This window comes from Schistocerca americana, chromosome 5 (assembly GCF_021461395.2).
Source record: "Schistocerca americana isolate TAMUIC-IGC-003095 chromosome 5, iqSchAmer2.1, whole genome shotgun sequence".
Taxonomy (NCBI): domain Eukaryota; kingdom Metazoa; phylum Arthropoda; class Insecta; order Orthoptera; family Acrididae; genus Schistocerca; species Schistocerca americana.
This window is the reverse complement of record NC_060123.1, coordinates 219,726,074-219,741,714: the sequence shown is the minus strand read 5'-3', so window position 1 is coordinate 219,741,714 and position 15,641 is coordinate 219,726,074. Positions and strand designations below refer to the sequence as shown.

Genomic DNA, 15,641 nt, shown 5'->3' with positions numbered 1-15,641 from the left:
CCACCAACCTACACAACATCGTAGTGTATCCCTATGCCACTCCCACTCACAGTCTCTTGCAGGAAGGATCATATCCCTATGGCAGACCAATGTGGAAGACCCGGCATCTCTTACTCCACTAAAAAATTGAGCACTTAGTGATAACACGCAATTGAGCACAACACGCTCAATTTCAATGGCTGCTTCACAACCCAGGCCATCTGAATCCTTCCCTCCACCACCATCTTCTGTGAATGATGCAGACGGGAGTTATCCTTACAACACATCCTCTGCCCCTGTAATCATCCTGGCCTCAATCTCAGGTAACCTACTGTTCCCACACCCTCCACCCAATGGTTTTCCCTTCCTCCATCCTGTCACTACCTCAAAATTCAGGTCCTTACATCACCTTGAGAGTGTGCCACTACCCATTAGCTCCTACAATCATGCATTACATGCCTAGCCCATCCCAAAGCTAGAAAGCTTTCTTTCTTTTGTGTGTGCCTATTGGTGTCCCAATGGTTCTGTTTTTTGATGTGTAGTCTCGTTTAATCTTACAGTATTTACGAATCAATAAGGTACATATGCATAGCCTGTAAGAAAGAAACAGTGGAGAATAAAAGGATAAATATGACTATATCAGTTCCAAGATAACGCAAATATGTCTAATGCCAAAATATATATATATTATTGTCTGATAGGTGTATGCATTGGACACAGACTTGCCAAGATATGTAGTGGTTTTTTACTTCCTGTTTAATTTTTTACTGGTTGTGTATGATCAAAAACTTTCAAAAATAATGTCTGGGCTGCATGAGCAGTTACAGAATTTGAAATGATGTGCTAAAGAATGGGATAAAAAAAAGAACATCACCAAAAAATGAGGAACGCTTTAAAAACAGTAGGATAATCAGGTCATAAAAATCTTGACATCTTGACATAAAAATCTCAAATTTGAGTAAAGATTTAAAAACAATAGTCAATTAAATTTGTAAAATTATTAATAAAACAGTAATTGTAGCACCACCAGCCTTAACTGTACAATCCACCAAAACCATCTTTGAAAGATGACTCTAGTTGCAGCGGGTGAAACGAGTTCACCAGTTGTTGATTGCATTGATGCTGAAATGAAATGTGTCCCTGATATAATTAATGAAATTTTACCTGAACTGTCTAGGCCAAATAACTTTCAATGTCAGTTTCAAAAGTCTGTATGAAATGTATCACTGCAAAATGATCTGTGTAGAGAGAAATATCTTACATTTTTCAAACACACGTCTTTTTTCTGTAAAGCTATTACGATTTTGCAGTCAGTTGCAGCTTGATTGGTGAACAATTTATCAAAATGCATTTTGTTGTCAGTTTAGAAACAGTAGCATACCAGTTTGTGGTAATGATAAAAGCAATGTAATATTTACGACACTCAGTTCTGAGGTAAAAATGTGCTTGTTCTTCTTACAGCATTCTTCAGTGTGTCTGTACTTTCCTTTACATGGAAGCAAATTAAAAGTTGATTGGCAAGAATTCTAATATTGTGTTTGTGCAATGTTACAACAGATAATGCCATAACTAATTCACATGAACATTTGATTATGACAAAAACTGTCTTAATTTTGAGCTGAAAATTTTTGAGAGAAAAAGAATAACTGTAATCTGTGGAAGCAAGTTGTGCCAATTTATATTCGAAAGCTGCGAAGTATGTGTGTATGAACATGCATAAGGAGAAAATTTGCAGTAGTGTACGGAATAAAGTACCATAGCTTGTGTTAATTAAAAAATGTAAGAAGCCTCCAAATGAATGAGTCTTTCAGAAGCAACAGTGATGTTTTTTTTAACCTTTGTCATGTTTTGTATGATAGAAAATTATTGGTAAATGGAATTTAAGATTATTTGGAACAGAATTATAGTATCTGTTTAAAATATTTGTGGGGAAATAATGTTATTAAATGTCTTCCAGGCTTCTTTGCTGTTTAATTTCATAGAAGTGTTTATGCATGTTTCTGGATACATTTGGACAATATCTGGTATCAGACTTGATCCTTTCCTATTTGCTGTCAGCACTTGAACAGAATTGTTAAGAAAAACTGATTCACTGAAGTGAATTTTATATTAAGTGTGTAATACATTAAGAGAGAAAGTGAGAAACTTACGCTATCAGTTAGTAAGAAAAAGAAGAAGAAGTTGATCACTTTGTCTATCTGGGCTCAGCGATCAGAAAGAGGTTGATTCTACACAGGAAATTCAATGCAAAATTGTTCTGGGTGGGGATGCTGCATTGAAGCTGAGAGTGATTTGGAAGGCCAGAACCCTAACCAGGCACATTAAATTAAGAGTGCTGAAATGTCTGGTGTTTCCAGTTTCCCTTCATGGCATTAAAATGTGGACAATAATGAAGGAGACTGCAAAAGAACTGATACTTTTGAATTGTGGACATAAAGGAGGCTGCAGAGAATATCATGGATGGACAAATGGATAAACAAATCAATGCTTCAAGAACTCATAGTGGAGAAGAGATTATCCAGCATTTGTTTCTGGTGAATCCTGCAGTCCTTTGGTCACATAGTTGACATCAGGAGGATAACTTGGGAACGATGATCATCCAGGGCAAAGTTGAAGGGAAATGATTGCAAGGATGATCACTGAGGCAATGGACAGACCAGATAAAGGAGAAGACACATCAAACATGGGGTCAGCTACTCTGAGGTGCAGAAGACCGGGAAAAATGGAGACAGACTGTTAAGAGGAATATATGATGGGTCATCAACTTTCAACTATGAAAGATGGAGTATTGGTCATGACATTAATCTGAGATCATGTAAAATAATTTTTTATCTTAACCTAGCCATGTTTTTGAGGAAAATGTTATTTTTAGAGAGAGAGGATTGTTTTTCACAACACAAAGGTAGAATTTTAAAATTATGTCATAAAATAGAAGTCAGGAAGCTATGAACAGAAACTGAATGAATTTGGAAATATATATGCTGTGTTCAGAACATTTTTATTTATTTTTGCTATCTGGAGGAGACTGTTGTAAGGTGTCTATGCTGAGATGATGATGTATTGGAAATTGATAAGAAGTATATGGTGTGGGAAGATGATGAAGTCAGGATTGGGGAACTGTATTTTTATAAATCATGTAGTATTGCCCGTTGCATAAATGAATACATATTTACATCTGGGAATGAGATGAAAGTACTTGCAGTGGAACTGACAGTTAAGAGGAAAATACTAACTGCATTAACTAATTTTGGAGGTACAAACATGTGATGGGATGCTAAAAATATTGAAATCATGGAAAATATCTGTAATAAAATGACGTATGCTGCCCAGGATATCTACCATCTGTTTGATAAGACATGTCTGATTATTTAAAAAGAACCTTCTTCAGCTTAGGAATAACACTTCTTTGAAACAATGCATGCAGAAGGGTAGAGATGATTCATAAAAACTTTGGAGTTGAAAGAAAAAGGCTTTTTACTGAAAAAAGAACTGAATACTTTCTCATATTAATAAAACATTGAAAGACATGTTTACAAGTTGTCAGGTATATGTACATATATGTAATTATTATTATTTTCATTTCTTGTCTATAATATCTAAAATAAATACATATAATGATGTAAATCAATCCCCCAGAGGAATGTACATTCACTTGTATTCAAAGCAAACACAGAGCCTCAAGCTGTTGTAGCAAAGTTTCACCCTCATTTTCTGTGCTGCATCCTCTTCCTCTCTGTTTAGATCTATTAATGTTATATCCTTCTAGCCACATGAACTCTCTTGCATTTAAAAGAATAATGATTTTGATGTATACATTTTCTTGCCTTGCGCATTATTTTATTATCTACCAGTCTTTCTCAATAATTCAAGTATGTCTGCAACATAATACATGTTGAATCAGCTCTCGTTACAGTCTCAGAATCAGTTGCTGAGGATTTATCACTTGCATATTTATACCAAATTCTATATTCATGTTTTTTTCTGTGTGTGAATACACTTATGTCCTTTTTGCATCTTCACTGCCATATAGAGTGAAGTGTCAGACAAACTCTTCAGTGATAACATTTCTTACCCCGTTGCCTTATCACTGTTGCTATCCTTTCCACAAGGTGTTATTGGAAAGTTTTAAGAATGGATCTGCTACTGCTTACTGGTTTGGTGGGCAGGTACACGGAGGGTGGGGAGTGAGTCATTGCCTTGTCCTTGAATGCCCTCTGACAGGAAACTGCTTTTCCTTTAATTAGTTCATTGTGGCAGTTGGTTGAGTGCGGGTCTGTTAGGGCTTGAAGCCATTTTCTGTCTGCGTGAAAATGGACATAAAAACGGAGCAAAAAGTTTGCGTGAAATTTTGTTTTAAAACCAGGAAATCAGCTTCTGAGACTTACAAACTATTAAAAACAGCTTTTGGAGATATTGTACAAGGCAGTCAAATGTTTATGTCTGGTTCAACAGATTTAAAAAGATTTGACGATGAACCACTGTCCCGCTGTTCTTCCACATCAAAAATAAATGAAAATGTTGTGAAAGTTCTTGACTTAGTGTGCTCTGATCATAGAATTACAATTAGGGAGATTGCTGATGAATTTAATTTAAGTTTCTATGCAGTTCAGTCAATTTTAATGGAAGATCTGAACATCCGTTGAGTGTCCACAAAATTCATTGCAAAAGTGTTGTCAAGTGACCAGAGACAACACCGACTTGAAGTGTACCAAGAACTGATTAATCAGATTAAAATGATCCAGATTTGTTAAATAGGGGAATTACAGGTGACAAATCATGTATATGGATATGATCCTGAAACCGAATTGCAGTCTTCGCAGTGGAAGACTCCAGATTCACCATGATGGAAAAAAAGCATGGCAAAGTCGGTCGAAGGTGAAGGCAATGTTGATGATTTTTTTTTATTCTACTGGTATTGTGCATCATGAATTTACCCCTGGAGGACAGCCAGTTAACCAGGAATACTACAAATGTGTCCTTGAGCATTTGCACGAAAAGGTGCAGAAGAAAAGGCCTGCATTGTGGAAAGACAGGAGTCAATTACAAGCCCATTCTTAAAACTTTTCCAAAGGTGTGGTAAATGTAGTAGCTCTATGAGGCATGGCTTGGCAGCTACAAGGGCTGTGAGGGGGAGGTTTGATGGAAGCTCTTGTAGAGGTGACAGATAGTGGTGGTCCAAGGCAGGAATAGAAAGCGAACAGGTTGGAGAGCTTTTTGAGGTGGTACTGTGCATGATGCCCTAGTTCCTGAAGAGCAAGAGTTTCAATTTGGGACAGGGGATGCAGGAATTCGTCATTGCAGGGCAGGATTATTTTATGTATGGAGAAGAGATATTGCAATGTAGTTTGGGCCTGAGTTATTTCATTTTGTAGGACTAGATAGTAAGGGCTATGGACTGATGTAGTTTGAACAGATAGAGGTCTTTGAGGAAGAAGGGACTGCAGCTGGATATGGGTAATTTGATAGTTGAGCTATTTGGGAGAGGATTCCATGAGCTGGGCAACAATGCTGGAGCAGTATGTGGGATTGGGGGTCTGGGGGTCTGACTAGGGATAGGGAAACTTTTTTGTATTGGCACACATGGAAGGAGCAAGGATCCATAGTGGAGGATAAAAAATACATAAAAATAGATGGGGAAAATCACAGAGAGGGACAAAGGTGAAACCTGAGGGAGTAGGGCCTATAGAGGAAGACGAAAATGAACTAATATAAACATGAAAACACTATGACATCAGAGAGAAAAATAAATAAAAAGAGGAAAATAGTGGAATACATGTTGGTGGATGGATGTGTGCAAAGAGCAGAGCCAGCACATGGAAGTGAATTAGGTGGAGTCAGTACACGAGTGCCGCAATAAGGGAAGGAAAACAGAGAGAGAGAGAGAGAGAGAGAGAGAGAGAGAGAGAGAGAGAGAGAGAGAGAGAGAAGAGTGTGTGTCTGTGCGTGCGTACGCTTGTGTGTGCGTGTGTGTGTGTGTGTGTGTGTGTGTGTGTGTGTGTGGTGTTTGTTTGTTCTGAGGTTAGATACAAAATACTTGTAGCATACAAAGGTACACAAAAGCACATGAAAAGTAGGTGAGGATGAAAGAGGAAGTTTGATTAATTTGAAGGTCCAAGAATGATTATATTTGTGGGACACAAGAAGCTGCAACTACAATTTTCACGATCACATAGCTGTGTGTTGCCCATGGACAAGACTGTTGATTCAGGGTGGCTCAGATGTCAGCGCATGCGTGATATAGAAAGTGATGATAAAACAAAGAAGAGAAAGAAAAGGATGGACACTGAGTAAGTAACGAGATAGAAAATTGTAACAAAGGAAAACAGCATTAAGTTGTAGACTGGAAGGAAAGCAATAACACAAAATCAAACAATGGATAACCCAGGATGGAATAACAACAATATAGAAAGGATAAATTGTTACTCACCACATAGAAGAGGCACTGTGTTGCAGATAGGCACACTAAAAAAGACTGTTAACATCATTTAAGCTTCGGAACAAAGTCCTTCATCAAAAATAGAAAACACACAGACATTCAGACAAGCAGAAGTCACACACTTGACTGCTGTCTCTAGGCACTGTGGCCTGACTGTAACTGCATCTGAAGCCACACCTCTCCCAGTGCAGCTTCCCAAGACTTCACATAGCAGGCCTGTACTGCCCCATCATGTCCCTGCATGCTCCAATAGGCAGCACAGCGTCTTCCTCCACCCCTATCCTGCTATCCGTATCCTTCCACCCCCCCCCCCCCCCCCCCCCACTACCACCAACACTCCCCCAAGCACACTGCTGCTCATGTCAGACACAGTCAAAGTCAGGCCCCAGTGCCCAGAGATGGTGGCCATGTATGTGCGAACTGTGCTTCTGCGAATGTATGTATTTTCTATTTCAAAAGAACAACTTTATCCAGAAGCTGAAATATTTTAGCAGTCTTTCTCACTGTGCCTGTGTGTGACATAACATCTCCTCTATGTGGCAAGTAGCAATCTATCCTTTCCATATTGTTGTTATTGCATCGTGCACTTGCCATTGTTAGAGAGAAGGGGGGGGGGAGGGAGGGAGAGGAGAGAGAGAGAGAGAGAGAGAGAGAGAGAGAGAGAGAGAGAGAGAGAGAGTGAGAGAGAGGGAGGGAGGGGAAGGAAGGAAGGGAGGGGGGAGGGGAGAGGGAGGGAGGGAGGGAGGGAAGGAAGGAAGGAAGGAAGGAAGGAACAAGCAAGAGACAAAACTCGGGCTTGGACTTGGGAAGGAAATTTTGGCTCTGACCTTTCCAAGGGAACCATCCTAGCATTTGCCATAAGTGATTTAGGGAAACATCAGAAAACCTTAACAGTAATTGCTGGATAGTGATTTGAACAAGAACAGTAATTATACAAGTCAGAAAACACAAAATGTCTTGTGCATAAACAATTTGATAGGCCAATGTGTTATACTACAAATGGGCATTCAGTGTGCACTTCAGTATTTTACATACTCTCATAATGATACTTACCTCATGGCAGTCCCCATCGTCAATCATGCAGACCATTATTTTTGCAACTGTCTGTACTCTATTTTTCCACAGAACTACAACTTCATTCTCAGATGGCCATGTAACACCACATAATATTGGGTCTCTGTGTGGACAAATAAAAACATCATTTCTGTTGAAACAAACTATTTTAAACTGCATAGCAGAACTTCTAACAAAAACTGCTGTATTCTTTTGGTGCAAAGAATATATTCATTACAGTAGATGACAATTACAGATTTGCACTACACTAGTGCAGCAACAAAAAGCTAAACATAAATTTTAATCATGTAACCAATAATGTACATTATACCTTTGTCAAAATTATTATCTGTACAATACTGTCTGTCTGACAAAGTCTCTCTCTCTCTCTCTCTCTCTCTCTTCTCTCTCTCTCTCTCTCACACACACACACACACACACACACACACACAAGCACACACTGCAGATTACTGTTTAAAGACATAATTATTCAGAAACTTCATTTTCCTTGCAGAGTGTAAAATTTAGAACCTGAGGTTTTTCCATAAGCCAAATAAAGAAATAGCTTATTTACTTATATTGGACATGTGTTCCATGGATAAATTCAATCATGAGCTTGCCCTGAATGTACAATGTGTCAAGAATTTGATTTGATTACAAGAGATAGTTACTTGTATATAAGATTTAAATTGAATTCCAATCACATTTACAGTGGAGATAATACTGCATTACAAAAAATACAAACAATAAACAAGTATCATCTTCACACTTAAAAATTGTCTTGTGCACAAATAGTTTGGCATGCTTCAGAGTTATCATACAACTGGGCAATCAGTTCAACAATACTAGTCATGATACTGTTTAGTTTGTCATTTACTTGGAAAGCTCTCATGCACAAATTGCTCAATGATACAGAAAAAACTGATCCAAGAAATCCAATATAATTTAATTTTAAAAAAGTTGCTTAAGATTTTAAGCTTTGTTGAAAGTTGAAAACTTCAGCATCAGCATACTTAGTACCTCACAGGACCACACAGTACACCTATCTAGCTGGTGCTTGTAGTAGTGGTGGTAGTACCAGTAGTAGAAGTAGTAGTTTTCTTCATCCACAGATCACTTTTACAAAGGTATTGGGCATGTCATAGTATTATAATTTAATAATACCAAAAACAATGTAATTTATGTATACACGTCATGTGACTAGGGCCTCCCGTCGGGTAGACCATTCACTGGGTGCAAGTCTTTCGATTTGATGCCACTTTGATGACTTGCGTGTTGATGGGAATGAAATAATGATGATTAGGACAACACAACACCCGGTCCCTGAGTTGAGAAAATCTCTGACCCAGCCAGGAATCGAACTCGGTCCCTTAGGATTGACATTCTGTCACGCTGACCACTCAGCTACCGGGGGTGGACGTGTATACAGGTATTTACACACTTGCAGATTTATTTTAATAAGGATGGGGCGTTGAGGCATTATAGTATTCCTCATCCTAAGATTTGCCTGAAGTAATTTAGGGAAACTATGGAAAACCTAAAATAGGATGACTGAATGAAAACTGGAGCCTCCATCCAACTGAATACAAGGCTAGTCTGTTTAAAACAATATTACCTCGCTTAGTTTATCACTGGCAGAAAATATTGTTTTGGCAAAGAAGATACATAATAATGAAAAAGGCTAGTGCTATATTTTTCATTCCTTTCTCATGCCTAGTCCCCACACATACTGCATACACTATACACACATTATTTCGAAACTAGGTACACTATCTGCTGACATTAGGACCACAATGACAATGTTTGGTTCCCATTTTGTGTGCTGCAGCATCCCATTTGCTATCATGAAATAATAGTTGTTCAACTATTCTTGTAAATGATTCCCTTTCCTCCTTGAGATATGACACTGTGTCTCTTTCTCTAGTTTATTGAACATGTAAAAATTTCTACTCATTTAAGTTATCCTTTGTGTTTTGGTAGGAATTGTTGCTACAACTCTCTCATGGTCACTGACATCAGTTGTAGAATGGATATCCTCAAATGAAATCAATCTATTTGTTTCCATTAGATCTAACATATTTCTTCTGAACCATCTGTTCTAAGTAGATATTTAGCATTGTTTTGCAGGATGTCTGCTACTTACACAGCCTTAATCACCTCAGCACACTCCACACAGCTTGACTGGTTAATGTGTCCTCCAATGATAACAATAAAAATTGGGGAACACAGGAATTAGCACGCTGCGATTTTCTCTAAAGCTTTCGGTGACATCTGAGGGCGAACCCTTTGATTGATAGAAGGATCCAATTATGTTTCTACCCACCCTTTATACTGAACCTTGACCAAATAATTTAGCATGCACCTTCAATTTCTATCTTGGTGGATTTGGGTTCCTTACCTACTAAAACTAACATAACACATCTGTTTTGTATTAGCCTACCATTTCAATATACACTTACATTTACCCCAAATATTTCATTGCTGTAATTTATAAGTTTGAGCCTCCTTTCTGACATAGTGTCACTGGAGCTCCATTACTCATTAAGAGTACTTCAAATTCTGGTACTTCTTGGTGAATGACTCAGCAGCTGATCAATAAGATTTTAATAATCTCATTTGCAGGAGCCAAATCTCATTTGCAGGAGACATCTGGAATCTCATGCTGATGGACTGAATGGAGTCAACTAATCTAAAAAAAAAAAAAAAAAAGAACTTTTGTGTAGCCCACATACAGTCAGCTAGCTGATTACTGGCCTATGATGTATAGTGTGTCCCTAAGCTATTTAAGGGCACCCTACAGTTCTCAACCTTACGACTGTACCCTCAATACATGGACGGCCTCTTCAACATGTTGAATGAGGACCACATGCATAAAAACTGAGTGCACAAGATGATCATTCTTATGCTTTGCTGTCATTTACCTGAGAGGTAGTATTATCTTAACTGCTGAAGATTACTAGACTCCTACCAATATGTGCTTACTTCACTGACACTACCTAAAACATCCCAGTATCATATTATCTATGAGGGGCATTCCATATTAATTTACACCGTATTTTTTTCCATCATTCATGGTGTACCATTTGAGTCATTATTGCAGTTGCAAGTATGTAGTACTTGGTATAACAGTAGGTGGCAGGACAATCACTAGAAATGAAATCCCTGCACAGTACAGCCCATTTTCTCATTGCATGAACAGACACCATGGACTGTATCATTGAGGTCAACACAGGATAATGTGGGTTCTGTGGAAGGAGGGTGTAGACACTGTGGATATTCAAGGTGATTGGCAACAGTGAGTGGAGAGTTTGTATCATCATGAAAAAGTACTCTCACAACATGACACTACTCATATACATATTACAAGTCAGAAAATCACAGCTGCCATCACTGAAATGGTGTTCCAGATACTGCCCATTTTATTCTGCTGAATTTGCCCTTGTGATAACCAATTATTCAGGGCTACTTGTGAATTATTATATTCCTTCTAACTTGTTCTCATCTGTATTATTGGTACATACTTGATCGTCCTTGTAGGGTGTGTTAGCATAAGCATTCCACCAATTGACAAATAAGCCCAATTTCCATCAAAGTCATTTAAAGGCATGCCACCACAGATAAGGCATTCTCATGTCCCTGATTCTGAATCCTATCTTGCTCCTTTTTATTCGTAAAGTGCATCTTGTGGTAATTAGATAAAAGATGTGGTAATTTTCTCTGGAGAGTCCAGATTGTATGTATGTATGTGTGTATGTATGTCCAAGATCTCCATTCAAGCCCTTGGATCAATTTCGACCAAATTTGTCATACAAACTGCAAATTTCGCAAGTACCATCACTGTAGGGTTTGTAACCTCCTGATTCCAATAGGAGCACAGATGCAAGTAAAAATGCATTTTTTCAGCCTCTCCCATAAATACTGTACTGCACAACAGGCATGTTTTGCGGTTATAGTATCTGCCTGCCTTATGGGCCTGCTTTGCAGGGGACAGCTTACATGTCAGGTTAAGAACTGGCTTTATAGCCCTCGAAGTGTAGGTTTATTTATTTAGTCCTTCAAATCCTACATGTATGGAATATATACAAGGATACTGGACATGGTTAGGTCTTTACAAGATAAAATACAGTTTGTATGAAAAGGGAGTTTCAGAAGTACTTCCAAGATTAGAAAAAGTGCTGGCACAATTGAATTATATCTGAGGGGATTACTTTGAAGGGGACAAAGTCGATTTTGATAAATAATAAAGATTTTTTAAGAAAAAGAATAATTCCTGTTGTAACTCTTCAGGCTTTCCCAGCGAGATCTTGACATGTGGAAAATCGGGTCTACTGCCGGATGTTTGTGTTGCTCTGGCACGATATTTCAACCATATAACTCGTTGCCTTCTTCAGGTGCTACCTGAGACTGCCGTATTGGAGGATCTTGTCCAGTAAGATCCTCCAATACGGCAGTCTCAGTTAGCACTTGAAGAAGGCAATGAGTTACGTGGCCGAAATATTGTGCCAGAGTGACACAAACATCCGGCAGTAGACCCGATAATTCCACATGTCAAAATTCCTGTTACTTTTAGATCACATCTTGTACATTTTGTCATCCTGTTCCTCCTGCTAATTAGTGTTTTCCTTATATTTCTTTCCCCACCAATGTTGTGGAGCAGCTTCTCATCTCTTATCAATCTATTTCATTTTCAGTATCCTTCTAAATCACTATGCCACATGTAACATGTTTTTATGCTCTTCTTTTCCAGTTTTCTCATAACAAGCTTATGCATTTGATCAAAAAACCAATAAATCAATTAATCTCTTTTATCTTTTTCCCTTTCAGGCCCCTGACAGAAAACATCACACATCTGAAACCATGTATTTAGCTTTTCCATTTTTCTATTTTTCCCTTCTATTATTCATAAAACATGCCTCAAACCACACAATGTTTTAACTTTATTAATGAAAGCTATTGTATTAATATTGCTGTGTATGATATGTCTTACTGACACATGTGAACTAGTGCCTGTTGCTACAATTAGGAGATGGGGATATACTAGACATGGCCTACACCTGAATAGGAGAGGGAAAGTTACATTGGCTGAGCTTCTTCCAGATAATACGTGGGGGTTGCCATCACACAAAGCAAGTTCCCTGTGATTAATGATGTCACAGAGGCACCTTTCTTTAGGTCGGAATTCGGATTCAAGCGCCCTGTTTTGAAATAAATTAAAATAACGGAAGAGCTTCACAAAATGCTTAAGAATGCACAAAAAAGTAGGTTTGCTTTATGTCATCAAAATGTTAGAGGACTGGGTAATATGGCAGAAGAGCTTCCCATCTTGAATGACATTTTCACTCTGCAGCGAAGTGTGCACTGATATGAAACTTCTTGGCAGATCAAAACTGTGTGCCGGGCCAAGACTCGAACTCGGGATCTTTGCCTTTCGCGGGCAAGTGCTCTACCAACTGAGCTACCCAAGCACGACTCACGCCCCTTCCTCACAGCTTTACTTCTGCCAGTACCCCGTCTCCTACCTTCCAAACTTTACAAAAGCTCTCATATCAGTGCACACTCTGCTGCAGAGTGAAAATCTCATTCTGGAAACATCCCCCAGGCTGTGGCAAGCCATGTCTCCACAATATCCTTTCTTTCAGGAGAGCTAGTTCTGCAGGTTTGCAGGAGAGCTTCTGTAAAGTTTGGAAGGTAGGAGACGAGGTACTGGCAGAAGTAAAGCTGTGAGGACGGGGCGTGAGTCATGCTTGGGTAGCTCAGTTGGTAGAGCACTTGCCTGCGAAAGGCAAAGGTGCCAAGTTCGAGTCTCGGTCCGGCACACAGTTTTGATCTGCCAGGAAGTTTCATATCAGCGCACACTCCGCTGCAGAGTGAAAATCTCATTCTGGAAACATTCCCCAGGCTGTGGCAAGCCATGTCTCCATAATATCCTTTCTTTCGGGAGTGCTAGTTCTGCAGGTTCGCTTCTATAAAGTTTGGAAGGTAGGAGACGAGGTACTGGCAGAAGTAAAGCTGTGAGGACGGGGCGTGAGTCGTGCTTGGGTAGCTCAGTTGGTAGAGCAGTTGCCCGTGAAAGGCAAAGGTCCCGAGTTTGAGTCTCGGTGCGGCACTCAGTTTTGATCTGCCAGGTAGTTTCAGCTTCCCATCTGTTTGGAAAATTTAGAGAACTCTGAAAAGATAGACACCCAGTGCCTATCTAAGCACCACGTAACTGCAGAGTTAGATAAGTTACATATAAAAGATTACATTATTGCAGCTTACTCATGCAGAACTAATATTGAAAAATGAGTAGTTGTTACATATAATAAGGCAGAACACAAGTTCAAAAATATTGAGACAAGTATATTTTGTAGTAATCAGCATATAGAAGTGTGCATTTGTGAATTAATACTGAAAAATAGTTCACTTTTAATGTAACTCCATGCGGACCCCTCATGGAAATTCTGAACTCTTTATGAGGCCTCTGGATTCCTTACTGAGCCATCTGTCAGACAGCAGCAAACAGTTAATAGTCTGTAATGAACTTCACTGTGATTTTCTAAAGCATACTGACAGGAAGAAATTATCTGAAAACCTTATCTGAATTTGAAATCTACAATTTGATCTCCACAATTAACTTTCTATTATTGGTGGATAAGGACAGGAGGACTTGAACTGATGTATTCTTTGGTGAAGCTCAAAACAAGAAAATAAGTATTTATCCCATACCAAATGTACTCTCTCATCATGATGCACAGTTAATTAAGGTAAATAACACAGTGTCTTACAGTACAGATATGACTTAGTGGAAATTAGAATACAAGATCTGTTCAAAAAATTTTGGAACATTCATAGTTTCAGCCAGTGGTGTGTTGGAGCAAAATGGGGTTGGCATTCCTGCACCCCACTGAAAGGACGAAAATGTGCAATGATACACGGGGTAAAAGAAGATTTGCAGATGGTGCTTCATGTGATAAAGAAAGAGGTATTCCAAGACTGCTTCCAGAAGTGGAAGTGGCATTGGGAGCAGTGTATCAATTGTGGAGGAGGATATTTCAAAGAAGATCATGCACAATAAGTAGAAGGTAAGCATAGAAAAATTTTGGGGACAAAGTTCTGGAATTTTTTGAGTAGACCTTATAATTAATGACTGAGGGACAAATGTTTTTAAGAATAGTTTAAAAGTGATGATCTGGGGTGAAATTTATAATGAACCAAATGCTACCATAAAATGTAATCTAGTCCATGATAAATTCATATCATTAACTGAAAATAGCTTTTCACGTAAGCTAGTCAGAAAAGACATTAAACAGCCATGTAAAAAGCCATGGGTCACTGGAGGGATTAAAGTACCTTGCAAAAGGAAAAGGGAAACGTATCTATTGGCAAGAACAAGTGGAGATCCTGCAGTAGTTGCACACTACAAAAACAACTCAAAATTACCAAGAAAGGTTATCAAAAAATCAAGGAACATGCACATAATGTCAGGTATCAGCAAGTCTGACAATGATCTTAAGGCTATATGGAATGTAGTGAAATGAGAGAGAGGACAACCAGTCACAGAGCAAGATAACATCACTATCAATCTGAATGGAATGTCTATAAAGGAAGAGTCACAGGTAGCAAACATATTTAATGATCATTTCTTAAATATAGTAGAAAGGATATGGAGAAACAGTTCAACAGAAAAATCTCAGTAGTATACTGAAAAAGTAACTCTTACAGAAGTGTCACCAACTTTCCTTCAGGCGAAATTAAGAAAATTATACATTCTATCAAAAATAAAAGCTCATCTGGTTTTGCTGGTGTTTCTAATAAAGTACTAAATATTTGTTATTAGTTCCATAAAATAACACTGGTCTTACCTGAAATATGTAATGCATAACTAACTCAAGGCTTTTTTTTTTCAGAGAGACCGAAATACGCCATTGTTAAACCTCTCTTTAGGAGAGATGGCAGTAACTATTGACCTGTTTCACTGCTAACATCATTTTCCAATCTCTTTGAGAAATGATATATTCTAAAATAGTATCTCAACTTAGCAACAATAACATCCTCAGCAAATCACAGTTTGGGTTTCAGAAGAGTTGCTCTACTGAGACCACCAATTACATATTTACTCACCAAATTCTACAAGCATTAAATAATAAAATAGCACTAGTTGGTATTTTCTGCGACCTATCTAAGGCATCTGTCT

General features: G+C 38.4%; 1 protein-coding gene across 1 annotated transcript in view; it reads right to left on the bottom strand.

Moving 5' to 3' along the window:
* The window catches only part of LOC124615872 (venom dipeptidyl peptidase 4-like), a 259,563-nt gene that overhangs the window by 53,958 nt on the left and 189,964 nt on the right, over positions 1–15,641 (bottom strand). The window contains exon 9 of the mRNA XM_047144037.1: positions 7,469–7,592. Coding sequence (XP_046999993.1) covers positions 7,469–7,592 — 124 coding nt within the window. The remainder of the gene's footprint in view (positions 1–7,468; positions 7,593–15,641) is intronic.